The sequence below is a fragment of the Phyllobates terribilis genome, unplaced genomic scaffold, assembly GCF_046119375.1.
Source record: "Phyllobates terribilis strain yellow unplaced genomic scaffold, ASM4611937v1 Scaffold_4__5_contigs__length_816908805, whole genome shotgun sequence".
NCBI classification, from domain to species: Eukaryota; Metazoa; Chordata; class Amphibia; order Anura; family Dendrobatidae; genus Phyllobates; species Phyllobates terribilis.
This window is the reverse complement of record NW_027362764.1, coordinates 170681895-170697446: the sequence shown is the minus strand read 5'-3', so window position 1 is coordinate 170697446 and position 15552 is coordinate 170681895. Positions and strand designations below refer to the sequence as shown.

Sequence of the window (15552 nt, the reverse complement as noted above, 5' to 3'; positions counted from 1 at the left end):
GCACAGGAGAATGCCCCATCTAACACTCCCCATGGGAGGTTGTTTGTGCCTGGGACCTTTAGGAGAGATTTGTTTGTTGAGTGTCACGAATCTCGGTTGGCAGGTCATCCCGGAATCTCTGAGACCAAGAGACTGGTGGGTCGCAGTTTTTGGTGGCCTGGATGGCAGAAGGAAGTCATTAAGTGGGTGCGTCAATGTACTATATGTGCTAGATCTAAGTCCTCACATACTCCTGCTGCGGGGTTATTTTGCCCTCTGGAGGTTCCCAGTGCTCCTTGGACACATTTGGCTATGGACTTTATAACTGACCTTCCCCCCTCTGAGGGTTTTACTGTCATCTGGGTGCTCGTGGACCGTTTTAGCAAGATGTGTCACTTGGTTCCCTTCGTCAAACTGCCCTGCGCTAAGACTCTCGCTAAGGCCTTTGTCAAGGAAATTGTCAGACTTCATGGCGTTCCTACTGACATTGTTTCTGATAGGGGACCTCAGTTCATGGCTCGTTTTTGGCGCGCCTTTTGTGACAGGTTGGGAGTTCATTTGTCGTTCTCATCCTGAATCTAATGGCCAGACAGAAAGGAAAAACCAGGATGTTGAGCAGTTCTTGCGTTGTTTTGTGGCAGACAATCAAGAGGGGTGGTCTGAGTTTCTGCCACTTGCTGAATTTGCTCTGAACAATCATACATCTTCTTCTGCTGGTTGTTCGCCTTTTTTTTGTTGTTCTGGGAGACATCCGTCGTTTGGGTCGTTCTCCAAGTTGGTATCTGCCGTGCCTGAGGAGGGAATTTTTCCGGCGATTTGGAGAGAGTTTGGACGGATGTACGTGGTAATCTTCAGGAGGCTAACAGAAAATCTAAAGACTACTTTGATAGGAAACGACAGGAGGTTTTGTTCGCTGTTGGTGACATGGTTTGGTTGTCCTCTAGGAATCTGCGGTTGAGGATTCCTTCTAAGAAATTGGGTCCCAAGTTTGTAGGGCCCTTTAAGGTGCTTCAGGTTGTCAACCAATCTGCTGTTAAGTTGGAGGTTCCTACCTCCTGGAGAATTAATCCGGTGTTTCATGTCTCTCTGTTGAAAAAAGCTGTTGTGTCGGATTGTGACGCCTCTGCCTCTGTTCCTCCGGTGGTGGAGGACGGGGAATATGAAATTTCTCGCATCCTTAATTCTAGACGGTATAGAGGTAGTTTGCAGTATCTCGTGGCCTGGAAAGGTTTCGGACCCGAGGATAACTCATGGGTGAGGTCGGAGGATGTTTCCGCGTCCAGACTTATCAGAGCGTTTCACAGGAGATTTCCTGATAAGCCTGGTCCTAGGGGATCCGGAGGATCCTCTTAGAAGGGGGGGTACTGTTAGAACCTTGCTCTTAGTTTTTTTCTATTGCTGGTCACATGACCTTGTTGGCCTATTTAGTCTTGCTCCGCCCTTCTGGCTTTGCTGGACTTCATTGTATTACTACTCTTTAGCTAGCCAGTGCTCAGTATCTAACTCTGTTAGTTTGCTTGGTCTTCGGACCTCTGTGTTCTATATTGTTTGTTTGTTCGTCTGTCTGCTACTATTTCTGTTAGGAGGTGTCCATTTTGCTCCCAGTCCCTAGTACTTGTAGGGATTCCTCCCCCACATCTATAGGTCTCCGTACAGACTAGCTGAGGACTTTAGCAGGTCTGATTGCAGGATCAGGTTCCCTGTTACATCGTAGGGATCAAGCTGAGTTCTATCGTAGGGACAGATCTCCTCTCTTTCCTTAGCTCTGGTAGGAGAACATAACATCTGTATATTATATATTAGATTGTAAGCTCTTAGGACAGGGTGTACAATATTCTGCATGCCCTCAGGAGCAGTCTGTATATATTATATATTAGATTGTAAGCTTCTAGGACAGGGTGTACATTATTCTGTATGCCCTCAGGAGCAGTCTGTATTTTATATATTAGATTGTAAGCTCTTAGGACAGGGTGTACATTATTCTGCATGCCCTCAGGAGCAGTCTGTATATTATATATTAGATTGTAAGCTCTTAGGACAGGGTGTACATTATTCTGCATGCCCTCAGGAGCAGTCTGTATATTATATATTAGATTGTAAGCTCTTAGGACAGGGTGTACATTATTCTGCATGCCCTCAGGAGCAGTCTGTATATTATATATTAGATTTTAAGCTCTTAGGACAGGGTGTACATTATTCTGCATGCCCTCAGGAGCAGTCTGTATATTATATATTAGATTGTAAGCTCTTAGGACAGGGTGTACATTATTCTGCATGCCCTCAGGAGCAGTCTGTGTATTATATATTAGATTGTAAGCTCTTAGGACAGGGAGTACATTATTCTGCATGCCCTCAGGAGCAGTCTGTATATATTATATATTAGATTGTAAGCTCTTAGGACAGGGTGTACATTATTCTGCATGCCCTCAGGAGCAGTCTGTATATATTAGATTGTAAGCTTCTAGGACAGGGTGTACATTATTCTGCATGCCCTCAGGAGCAGCCTGTAAATTGTATATTAGATTGTAAGCTCTTAGGACAGGGTGTACATTATACTGCATGCCCTCAGGAGCAGCCTGTATATTATATATTAGATTGTAAGCTCCTAGGACAGGGTGTACATTATTCTGTATGCCCTCAGGAGCAGTCAGTATATTATATATTAGATTGTAAGCTCTTAGGACAGGGTGTACATTATTCTGCATGCCCTCAGGAGCAGTCTGTATATTATATATTAGATTGTAAGCTCTTAGGACAGGGTGTACATTATTCTGCATGCCCTCAGGAGCAGTCTGTATATTATATATTAGATTGTAAGCTCTTAGGACAGGGTGTACATTATTCTGCATGCCCTCAGGAGCAGTTGTATATTATATATTAGATTGTAAGCTCTTAGGACAGGGTGTACATTATTCTCCATGCCCTCAGGAGCAGTCTGTATATATTATATATTAGATTGTAAGCTCTTAGGACAGGGTGTGCATTATTCTGCATGCCCTCAAGAGCAGTCTGTATATATTATATATTAGATTGTAAGCTTCTAGGACAGGGTGTACATTATTCTGCATGCCCTCAGAAGCAGTCTGTATATTATATATTAGATTGTAAGCTCCTAGGACAGGGAGTACATTATTCTGCATGCCCTCGGGAGCAGTCTGTATATATTATATATTAAATAGTAAGCTCCTAGGACAGGGTGTACATTATTCTGCCTGCCCTCAGGAGCAGCCTGTATATTAGATTGTAAGCTCCTTGGAGCAGGGTGTATGTCTTTTCCTTCCCAGGGTCGGCTCTCCTGAGCTTATAATACATGCAGATATACAGCAATATGCAGCAGGGCAGACGTGATCCAGGGAAATATCCGATCGCCACCACTGGGGTCAGGAAGGAATTTTTTTCCCCCCTGAGGCAGAACTCTCCGGGGGGTTTCTTCGCCTTCCTCTGGATCTTTGGGTCCAGTGGCTCTCAGCCGGTCCTCAATGACCACAGCCAGTTCTGTGGTCTCTATGGGGCCTGACCTGAGAGTCATTGTGATCATGGTTTAATTTCTTAAAGGTCCAGTAATATTTTTATTACAATGTTGCTTATTGCTATTCCAATAAAAGATAAAAAGAAAGAAAAGAAAAGTGTCATGTGAGTTTTTTTTGTCTTGATTTTTATTTTTTTTACACAGTTACAATGATGGGAGTGATCATCACTACCCTTAATATTCCTTAAGTAGAACCAGGAATTATGGGGGGCGCCATTTACAGAAGGCAAAGCACATGTATCTCCACCATTGTGGTATCATAATGTCAGCTCCTGTCCCAAGTTACATTACAACTGTTAGGGGGGCCAACCTCTGTGATGGGGGGAGGGCACTAAAATATTATATGTCCTACACAACAAACTACCTGATAGAAGACTGAAGACCGGGACACAGAGCCGCCGAATACAACAGACACACTGCCGGGTGTCACACGTACTCACCGATCAGATATTGATGACCTATGCTAAGTACAGGACATCAATGTTAAAGTCCCAAGCGATTTCTTTAGTTATAGCAGTTTCCCCCTCACTCCCTTTAGTAGTCAAAGAAGTGTCTTCCAACACCAGTCACAAGATTAGAAGTAGGGCCTTCATCTTAATTCTATTTGATGTCACTATAGTGCCATCCACTGGTTGTCATAGTAATGCATACCGTACTTTGAAAAAGTATTCATACCCTAAACTTTTACACATTTTTTCATGGTACACCTATAAACTTAAATGTATTGTATTGGTATTCTATGTGATATACCAACACAAAGTAACAAGTATTTGTGAAGTGTAAAGGAAATGATTCATGGTTTTCCAATTATTTTAAAAATTTAAATCTGAAAATTGTGACATGCATTTGTATTGACCTCCTGGTAGTCTGATAAAAACAATGTGCAAATATCCTTTACTAAGTAACTAAATGAATAGTAATAGAACATGTGAATAACATAGGGTACTTGGTTGACATAATTTTGATAAAAAAAAGTAAAAGTCATCTCTCCGTGACAAGATGAACCCAATCAGGATGGTCCTATCTCTAGTATTTCACCTTGCTATGTGCCAGCAGGCCTCAATAGTCGGGGCAGAGCACGACCCAGGTCTTACTGTTTTACACCTGCCCATGGAAAGCTTTAAAGATAAGATGCACAGCTCAAAAAGGGGAGGACCCCTATATGTACAAGGATAAAGTTGTGGAGAAGTGTAAAGCAGGGGTAGATCTCATGGAGCACTGTTCAATAAATCATCCAAAAATGGAAGGAGCATGGCACAATTGCAAACCTACCAAGACATGGCCGTCCACCTAAACTGTCATCCCAGGCAAGGAGAACACTAATTATAGAAGCAGTCAAGAAGCTCATGGTCACTCTGGAGGAGCTGCAGAGATCCACAGCTCAGGTGGGAAAATCTGTCCACAGGACAATGATTAGTTGTATACTCCACAAATCTGGCCTGTATGGAAGAGTGGCAAGAAGAAAGCCATTTTTGAAAGCAAGCCACAAAAAGGCCCGTTTGCAATATGAAAAAAGCCATGTATGGGACACAGCTCACATGTGGAAGAAGGTGCTGTGGTCAGATGATACCAAAGTAAAACTTTTTTGGCTAAATGCAAAACACTATGTGTGGTGGAAAACTACAACTACACATCAACCCTGTATACACCATCCCCATAATCAAACGTGATGGTGACAGCATCATGCTGTGGGGAAAATGGTATAGTCGGCACTCCGCATTCCTTGGTGGTGCAGGTGGAAGATAAGTTACAAATGGTAAAGACAGGTCCTGGCACTCACGTGTAGGAAATCAGTTCATTTATTCCACATAAAAAGAGCTACAAAACGTTTCAGCCCCTCACGGGCTTATGTCAATTGACGCGGCTGATGGACAGGCAGGCTAGCACGGCTAATAGACAGGCAGGTGGCATAGCGGGTAGACAGGTAGGCGGGCACGGCTGATAGGCAGGTGGGCATGGCTGGTAGACAGACAGGCGGGCACAGCTGATAGGCAGTCACGGCTGGTAAGTGGGCACAGGCACACGCCCTAAACACAGTGCCCGGAGATCTGTGCGCAGTGCGCGTACCCCGTGCAGAGTTGGCGTGGAGGGAGGATGGAGGAGCGGGACACTCCAGCTGCGGAGGTAAGGGGGTCGGCGTCTCTGCTGGGGCAGAGGGGCAAGAAGCAGAGACACCGGTGCTTTGCAAACTCTTGAAGAATGATGTTCATGTCCAGAAAAATCTCTTAAAAGTGTGAAACACAATTTATGCAATAAGATATACAGTACATGTTTTAAGATTTGTTAGCCCTTGAAAATGAATTTTTAAATCACAAACTAAAAATACAACTTTTGGAAAAGAAAACATTTTTCTTTACAGATAAATGATGGAAAGTGCAGAAACTTATGAAAATGTATTATCCAAAATGAAATATTAATGTTCCGTGGCTTTGAAGATACTGTATAATCAGGACTGGCACTAGCACCCGCTGTGCCTTTGGGAGTCCAGCACTTCATGTGCATTGTGGTACGGTGGTCTAAGATAGAAATTGACTGCAGTCTAATAAAGCTCAGGCTGTATACTTATCTTACATTTATACATTTGACAAACACCAGTGTCATCCAACATTAGCACTGAATGCTGCCTGTCATGTCACATTAAGAAAGATGCCAGTTACTTTTCATTAGAATTTGTATTGTGAGAGTATAAATATGTGTCAGAGCTAAGCTTGAGGTGGCAAAGTGAGGGCCATGATGCTCTAAACCCAGCGAGAGATATTCCGCCATTGTTAAAGTCCATGGACACCTTTGGCATGGAAAAAAAACAATTCTACATATCTTAGCTGTTACCTGGAGTTAAAAATATTGCAGTTTTAGTTTTCGTTTGTAATTTTCATTTATTTTTAGACACCTTGATGTGCGGTTTGCAATCTGCTCCCAGTTTCAGATTTTCTAATGTGAACATGCCCCTCCTAATAGAAAATGCAGGACATGAGGTCTGTGCCTAGGATGCTATTGTCTTCACTCACTCTTATGTACTAGCACAACTTTATGCCTGTTCTGATTTCTTCTACAGTCCATGAAGGATCTTCTCTACCTTATTACATTTTATTTAGCACCGCAGCTACTATTCCATAATGTGGCTAGTCAAACATGCTAAAACTGGTGAACGGTCCTCTTAAATGCATGACTATGTGTCTAGGCCTCCCTATCTATCATACCCCACCTGTATAAGCATACTCACAATGCACATACACATGCATGTTCACATTAGGCACAATAAGCACACATACGCTCACATATATATAACATATGCAGATGCTTATACATTACTAGATGGTGGCCCGATTCTAACGCATCGGGTATTCTAGAATATGTATGCTGCCGACCGGGCGCGACTAATCAGCGAAGCAGTGTTTAAATGGGTTGTGCACTACTTTAAATTAACCCCCCAATGTATCCTCCCGGGGTCCCTAATGAATTTTGGAGGACCGGGGAGCGAGGCCGCTGGTCGGGGAACTTCTGCTGGGAGCAGCCGGGAGATGACCGGCTAGCACAGGGTGAGCGTGTGAGCGGGTGAGCGTGTGAGGGTGAGAGTGTGAGGGTGAGCATGGGAGCGAGCGTGGGAGCGTGTGAGGGTGAGCATGTGAGCGTGTGAGGGTGAGCGTGGGAGCGTGAGAATGTGAGCGTGTGAGGGTGAGCGTGTGAGGGTGAGCGTCCGAGGGTGAGCGTCCGAGGGTGAGCGTGCGAGGGTGAGCGTCCGAGTGTGAGCGTCAGAGCGTGAGCATCCGAGCGTGAGCGTCCGAGAGTCAGAGAGTGAACGTCAGAGCGTGAGCGTGTGAGCGTCTGAGTGTGAGAGTCCGAGAATGAGCGAAAGAGCGTGAGCGTCCGAGCGTGAGCGTCAGAGCAGGAGTGTGAGCGTCCGAGCGTGAGCGTCAGAGCGGGAGCGTCAGAGCGGGAGCGTCAGGGCGTGAGCGTCAGAGCGTGAGCATGAGCATCAGAGCGTGAACGTCCGAGCGTGAGAGCGTGAGCGTCCGAGCGTGAGTGTGAGCGTCAGAGCGTGAGCGCCCGAGCGTGAGCGTCAGAGCGTGAGCGTCCGAGTCCGAGCGTCAGAGTCCGAGCGTGAGCGTCCGAGCGTGAGCGTCAGAGCGTGAGCATCCGAGCGTGAGCGTCCGAGAGTCAGAGCGTGAACGTCAGAGCGTGAGCGTCCGAGCGTGAGCGTCTGAGCGTGAGAGTCCGAGAGTGAGCGTCCGAGCGTGAGCGTCAGAGCGTGAGCGTCAGAAAGTGAGCGTCAGAAAGTGAGCGTCCGTGTGAGCGTCCGTGTGAGCGTCCGAGTGTGAACGTCCGAGCGTGAGCGTCAGAGCGTGAGCGTGAGCGTCTGTGCGTGAGCGTCCGAGCGTGAGCGTCCGAGCGTGAGCGTCAGAGCGTGAGCATCCGAGCGTGAGCGTCAGAGAGTGAGCGTCCGAGCGTGAGCGTCCGAGCGTGAGCATGAGCGTCCGAGCGTGAGCGTCCGAGCGTGAGTGTCAGGGCGTGAGCGTCAGAGTGTGAGCGTCAGAGCGTGAGCATGAGCGTCAGAGCGTGAGCGTCCGAGCGTGAGCGTCAGAGCGTGAGAGTCAGAGCGTGAGCGTCAGAGCGTGAGCGTCTGAGCGTGAGAGTCCGAGCGTGAGCGTCCGAGCGTGAGCGTCAGAAAGTGAGCGTCAGAAAGTGAGCGTCAGAAAGTGAGCGTGAGTGTGAGCGTCCGTGTGAGCGTCCGAGCGTGAGCGTCAGAGCGTGAGCGTCTGTGCGTGAGCGTCCGAGCGTGAGCGTCAGAGCGTGAGCATCCGAGCGTGAGCGTCAGAGAGTGAGCGTCAGAGCGTGAGCGTCCGAGCGTGAGCGTCCGAGCGTGAGCGTGAGCGTCCGAGCGTGAGCGTCAGGGCGTGAGTGTCAGGGCGTGAGCGTCAGAGTGTGAGCGTCAGAGCGTGAGCATGAGCGTCAGAGCGTGAGCGTGAGCGTCAGAGCGTGAGCGTCAGAGCGTGAGCGTCTGAGTGTGAGTGTCCGAGCGTGAGCGTCAGAGCGTGAGCGTCTGAGTGTGAGTGTCCGAGCGTGAGCGTCAGAGCGTGAGAGTCTGAGTGTGAGTGTCCGAGCGTGAGCGTCAGAGCGTGAGCGTGAGCGTCTGAGTGTGAGCATCCGAGCGTGAGCATCAGAGCGTGAGTGTGAGCGTCCGAGCGTGAGAGCGTGAGCGTCCGAGCGTGAGCATCCGAGCGTGAGCATCCGAGCGTGAGCGTCAGAGCATGAGCGTCCGAGCGTGAGTGTCAGAGTGTGAGCGTGAGCGTCCGAGCGCGAGCGTCCGAGCGTGAGCGTGAGCATCCGAGCGTGAGCGTCCGAGCGTCAGAGCGTGAGCGTCAGAGCGTGAGCGTCCGAGCATGAGCGTCCGAGCGTGAGCGTCATAGCGTGAGCGTGACCGTCAGAGCGTGTGAGCGTGAGTGTCAGAGCGTGAGCGTCAGAGCGTGAGAGCGTGAGAGCATGAGGGTGAGTGTCTGAGGGTGAGCGTTTGAGGGTGAGCGTGTGAGGGTGAGCGTTTGAGGGTGAGCGTCTGAGGGTGAGGGTGAGCGTGTGAGGGTGAGCGGGTGAGGGTGAGCGTGTGAGGGTGAGCGGGTGAGGGTGAGCGGGTGTGGGTGAGCCGCTAACGGCTGCCATCTTTTTCTGAAATCCCGCATCGCTGATTGGCCGCGGCCTGACCAATCAGCGACGTGGGATTTCCTGGACAGACAGAAAGACAGACAGACGGGATAAGACAATTATATATATTAGATACATGAATTTACACATTATTCATGAAAGGGAAGCCAGGTTTAGGGCACAGTGCGGTCCCCTCTGCCCCCACAAAAGTCCCTGTGCAGCTGAACTGTCTGACACTAAGTCCACATTCCCACGGTTCAGTATTTGGTCTGTATTTTACATCAGTATTTGTAAGTCAAAACCAGGAGAGGAACAATCAGAGGAAAAGTATAATAGAAACACATCACCACTTCTGTATTTATCACCCACTCCTGGTTTTGGCTTACAAATACTGATGAAAAATGCTTACCAGATAATGAAAGTGTGAACATGGCCTAAACACTGAAAGAGAGAAAGGTAGAGCAGATATAGCCAACATAGCCACAAGCAGTGTGATATTGGATCTATGTCAGAAGCAGCAGGAGTCCCATCATTGAAGTTACACAGACTCTACAGCAGCAACAATGGTAGAAAATGTTTAATAAAGACTATTTATTAAGCTTAATTCTGCACGTTGAAAGCAACAATAAAAAAACAGCGCAAAGGTTTACATAGTCGTTACAAAAAAGACTTCACATTTGTATTTGTTTTATATATTTTTACCATTAGGGTACACGTTCAGCTTCATTGATAGATTTGTAATTAGTAAGGGAAGTCTGAGAGTATACCGCAAATTATCATCCAACCACTTAAAATTACACAATAGTCCAATCCACTCCACAAACCGATATATTAACAGATGCACCTATACTGTATATGAGCTAGACACATCAAGTTTATATGTACATCTATGTATTATTTATATACTGAATCTTTATCAAAAAGCTCCTAAAAAAATGATTGAAGACTTACCTCCCGAGGTGATACGATTCTTCTGGGCCTTGGAGCTTCTTGTTGCAGCTGATATACTACAGATAATTGACAACAGAAATATATTACAATCTTTCTCAATCTCTTTTTATTCTTATTTTTCCAAAAGGCCTAAGAATTAAGGAAAATAATCTTTAAAGACTTACAGTATGTTCTAAAGACCAGTTCTTCCTATAATACCTTATCAGTTTCTGTGGATATCATGTTTGGACCATAGTTGATAAAGCATCATACAGCATATATTTGTGTCTTGTTTTCCGCTGTGCCAAGTACTTTGTGCATAACCTTCAATTTTAAGGTGTTTGCCTTTCAGCATTCTCCACATTATTGGTGTTCTGTGTTACAATTAATAACATCAGGTGCTCACCCTCCCTAGGTCCAGCACTGTGTGTCTGCACTGTTTACTGTCTGCAGTGGTAATGTCAATACCACAGCACTGCTGCCAATCACTGAGCTCAGCCGATGCAGACGGCACAAGTTACTGAGTGCAGTGATTGGCTGCAGCGTTATTGACGTGACATCACCACTACACCAGCTGTTTCTATTATTTTTAATACAAGCACGCCCAGGCGTGACAAAATAATGGGCCTTAAAGAGATAACAACATTTGGAGCTTTCTACCAGGATTTAGTTACACATAACCTATCTTACATTATTAAAGGTGTTTTTAATATCAATTAACTAGTTCCAATCAATTCTACAATTAAAAACAAGAAATTATGAAATATGTTTTTTAGTGATGAGCGAGCGTGCTCGTCACTGCTCGGTACTCGCCCGAGCATCTCACTGCTCGTAAAGTATTTCTGGGATGCTCGGGCGGGAGCTCGGGTCCCCGCCCTGCATGTTTGGCGATCTTTAGAGAGCCAATGAACATGCAGGGATTGTCTGCCACGCACTATAATGCCGGTAGCCATCTTGGTTGTGGCATTACAGTTATTGGCTGGCCGCATAGAGTCATCGGGTCTATATAAGACCTGGTGCCACTATGCTCATCACTGTCTAACCTTCAGACAGGCAGAGTAGGGAGAGGTGCTGCTGTGTGAGGGACAGAATTGGTAGTTAGGTATAGGTATTCCACACCAAGATACATAACCATCTGAACTAACAGTCCTTCTGAGGACTAATCCAGCTGCATATATTCAGTGGTGATAGCAGGAGTTAGGCAGGTAGAGAAATTTGTGAACACTATACAGCACAATAGTGTCCATTGCACGTTCTCTGTTGCTGCTGCCTGTTACAGATAGCCATTGGACTAGAAATCAGAGCTTTTTTTTTTCTCTAAATCCTGATTATTTTCTTAAAAAGTAACAGAGTTAAACATTTTACTGCTCCATTTGATTATTAGCACTGCAGAATACAGCCAAATCTTTTCCATCATCAGACGTGATCCCATATTACTGTGGTATAAATCCAGCAATTTGTAGGGACCGTGCAAAATATTATCCTCCTTTTACAGTTTGGCAGCAGTGTGTTGATGAAGCTATTCACACATGGTCGCTGCCAATAATAGTAAACTGCAAGGCCGGTATTTAAAAGCGTGGGGGTCCGTGAGACGTATCACATATTACTGTGCTAGAAATCCAGCAATTTGTAGGGACCGTGCAAAATATTATCCTCCTTTTACAGTTTGGCAGCAGTGCGTTGGTGAAGCTATTCACACATGGTCTCTGACAATAACAGGAAACTACAAGGCTGGTATTTAAAAGCGTGGGCGTCCGTCAGACGTATCACATATTACTGCAGTACAAATCCAGCAATTTGTGGGCAGGGACGGTACATCTCACTGAGTTAGTTAATATAGTGGAAGCCGGGACCAAGTCGGACCTTGGGACGGAACACGTCCTCCAGACACCGAGGATTGCGGGCCCTGGGTCAATCAGGGTTGCCCCCACATTTTGTAGCTCCTGCACCTCCTCCTCTTCAGCCTCCATCTCCGAAATGACCACATCAGTCGGAAGCTTGAAGCATTGCAGCACTGCCTTGGCCAGGCGGCAACAGGCTGTGCTGAAGCAAATATGCTTAGGTGACAAACCGCACACCACTGAAGAGTTGTTGACAACTCTGAAAGAGCAGGCATATCTGTGGCTGTCACCGCTGAACCTACAGCCAGGCATGGTCATGACAATGACCGGAACCTGGTGGCGGCTCTGAAGCGAGGCGAGCTCATATACATACCATGCCTTGCCTATGTGCTCAACCTAGTGGTTCAACAGTTTCTCAAAACCTACCCAGATCTGCCAGATCTGCTTGTCAAAGTACGCTGCATGTGTGTCCATTTTATAAAGTCAGCTACAGCTTCCGCCGCCCTTGCCATGCTTCAGCAGCGTTTGCAGCTTCCAGCTCACAGACTGGTGTGCGATGTCCTGACGCGTTTGAACTCAACGTTGTTTATGTTGGGAAAGATTTGTGAGCAGCACAGGGCAGTTGTTGAGTACCAGCTTGAAAACGTCCGTCGGTATTCAGGTCAGCCTCCACACATAAGAGCTCAGGAGTGGGCATGGATGTCAGACAACAGTGCCATCCTCCAAAACTTTGAGGGCTCCACCAAGATGGTGAGCGGCGATGACACCATAATTAGCGTCACCATCCCGCTTCGCTGTCTTCTGAAACAATCGCTGCTCACAATTAAAAAGGAGGCATTGCAGGCGGAGCACGATGAGATGGAGCAAGGAACCATACAGGGTGATTCCACATAGCCCAGCCTCATCTCATCCCAACGTGGATTCGGTGACAATGAGGAAGAGAAGGAGGAGGAAGAACAGGAGCTAGTTTCATGCGCTATAGATAGTACTACCCACACAACTGTCATACCGTATGTTGAGCTTGGATGGCCTGAGGAGAGGGAGGAGGATGATGAGGAGAGCATAGTCAGTCGTCCTCTTGCTGAGGACACGGAAGTCTTGCCTGTTAGCAGCCTGGCACACATGGCTGAATTTATGTTACGCTGCCTTTCCCATAACCCTCGAGTTCTCCAAATTTTGGGTGACAGTCATTACTGGTTCGTGACACTTCTAGACCCAAGCTACAAGGAAAACTTTTTATCTCTCACTCTCACGGCGGACAGGTCTACTAAAATGGTGCAGTACCAGAAGGCCCTTGTTGCGGAATTATTAAAAAAATTCCCATCTGAAAACGCTGGCGGCAGAGGTCACAGTTCGCTGGACAGCCAAGCAGTACAGGCAAGAGAGACACAAATATGATCCAGAAGAGGCAAGGGAACACTGTCAAAGGTCTGGGAGAGTTTTCTCAGACCCACCCATCGCACAAGCCCTGATGCGCGGGGTACTCTCACAAGGAGGGATAATTTTACAAAGATTCTGAAGGAGTACCTTGCCAACCGTACCAATGTCCTCCGTGATTCCTCTGTGCCTTATAATTATTGGGTATCCAAGCTGGACCCATGGCATGAACTGGCTCTCAAAGCCTTGGAGGTCCTGGCCTACCCTGCCGCTAGCGTTTTATCAGAGCAGGTTTTTAGTGCCGACGGGGAAATTATAACTGATAGCATTTTCAGTTGACAGGCGGATGCCTTATAAAAATGAACAAGGGCTGGATTTGGCCGAACATCTCAACACCACCGAATGATAGCAGCGTAACAAACTCAAATCCAGTGTCTTTTTTTTTTGATATACCCATGCACCACTTCACATCCAGACATGGGTATAAGCTTCCTGATTTTGTCTATTTTCTGTTGTCCTCCTCCTTCTCCTCATCCTCCACCACCATATCACCAGGGAGACCGTGATGTAACACCCACATCATTTTTTTTAAGCGTGTTTATGATGCCCGTAGGAAATGTTTGTTATACAGTATGTTCATGTATACCCACAGGGGTAAATGTTTTTCAGCCCATGCACTTAGTGCATGAGCATTACAAGTTTGGAAGACCTGATCCTTTATAATGGGAACATTTTTTAATGAGGCCCTCCTCTACGTCTCTTGGAGTGTGTCCAAATTTTTGGCAGCCCTTGCAGTCACTGCATACGCAAGAACAGAATAGGAGACCCACTCCTTTATAATGGGAAAAAATTTTTTACTGAGGCCCTCTATATCTCTTCAAAGGGGTACTGGGATGCGTCGAAAATTTCGGCAGCCGTTGCAGTCACTGCATATACAATAACTGTATAGCAGAACCGCTCCTTTATAATGGGAACATTTTGTTACTGAGGCCCTTCTCTATGTCTCTTCAAAGGGGTATTGGGATGTGTCAAAAATTTAGACAGCCGTTGCAGTCATTGCATACGTAATAACTGTATAGCAGAACCGTGCATTTATAATGGGAACATTTTGTTACTGAGGCCATCCTCTATGTCTCTTCAAAGGGGTATTGGAATGCGTCGAAAATGTAGGCAGCCCTTGCAGTCACTGCATACGCAATAACTGTATAGCAGAACCGCTCCTTTATAAGGAAAACATTTTATTACTGAGGCCCTCCTCTATGTTTCTTCAAATTGGTATTGGGGTTTTTACAAAATTTGGGCAACCCTTTCAGTCACTGCATACGCAATAACAGTATAGGAGACCCGCTCTTTAATAATGGGAACAACAAAGCATAGCCAGCTGATGGCCCTCTAACAATAGTGAGGGCCAACTGCTGGCCCTTTAAAAATAGTAAGGGCCGCCTGATGGCCCTATAAAAATAGGCTTTGTGACTTTCAGAGTCCCTCCTTCATAAATGAAACAGGATGTGCCTGATCATGTCTCACACACCACATGGCCAGATAAGGTAGTAAATTGTTAAAATGACATTTACTGGTAAACGTATTTTTCACAGTTGAAAGCAATACAAAAGTGCAAAAACGCTACGTGTGAACATAGCCCAAGGTGTGGAGGATCATTTTTGTTTTTGGTTATTTATTTTGCCTTATATACAAGTCATTACTCTGGAAAGGATGTTCCTTAACATTTTTCCCAGGAAAATCCATTTTGGTTTAGTTTTTGTATGTTTTAATGTGACTCAGTAAAAGTGGCGTAATACTCTGACAACATTGTTCACAGCAGTGACCTGGGAGTTAGAGATGCTTCCAGGGGTCTTCCCCATGCTGTTCCCATGTCATTTGAGCACTGTTCCCATCGATTTGGGCAATTTTTAGGCCCCCTGCAGACCTCCAAGGGGGCTGCTGGAAAAATGCTCGAGTTTCCCATAGACTTACATTGGGCTCGTTGCTCGGGTCGAGTATCTGAGCATTCCAATTTGCATGACACGAGCACCCGAGCATTTTAGTGCTCGCTCATCACTAATGTGTTTCTTTTAAAAAAATGTTCCTTATCCGTTTGTACTGTGACTCAAGTGATGCTGGATCTTAGACTTTCTTGCGCACGCTGATATAGTTAAGCTGTGTGGTAGAGCAGGGAGACATATCCTCTTTGCACTAACATTCTCCTTTTGTAGACCCCAGATCGCTTTATGCCTGCGATGTACAGAACGGCATGATGTA

The 15552-nt window shown here is 46.3% G+C and overlaps 1 protein-coding gene across 2 annotated transcripts in view; it reads right to left on the bottom strand.

The window, feature by feature from the left end:
• CHN2 (chimerin 2) overlaps positions 1 to 15552 on the bottom strand; it is a 481322-nt gene that overhangs the window by 236814 nt on the left and 228956 nt on the right. For both annotated transcript variants that reach the window (XM_073677920.1, XM_073677921.1), the window contains exon 3: positions 10097 to 10152. In XM_073677920.1, coding sequence (XP_073534021.1) covers positions 10097 to 10152 — 56 coding nt within the window. The remainder of the gene's footprint in view (positions 1 to 10096; positions 10153 to 15552) is intronic.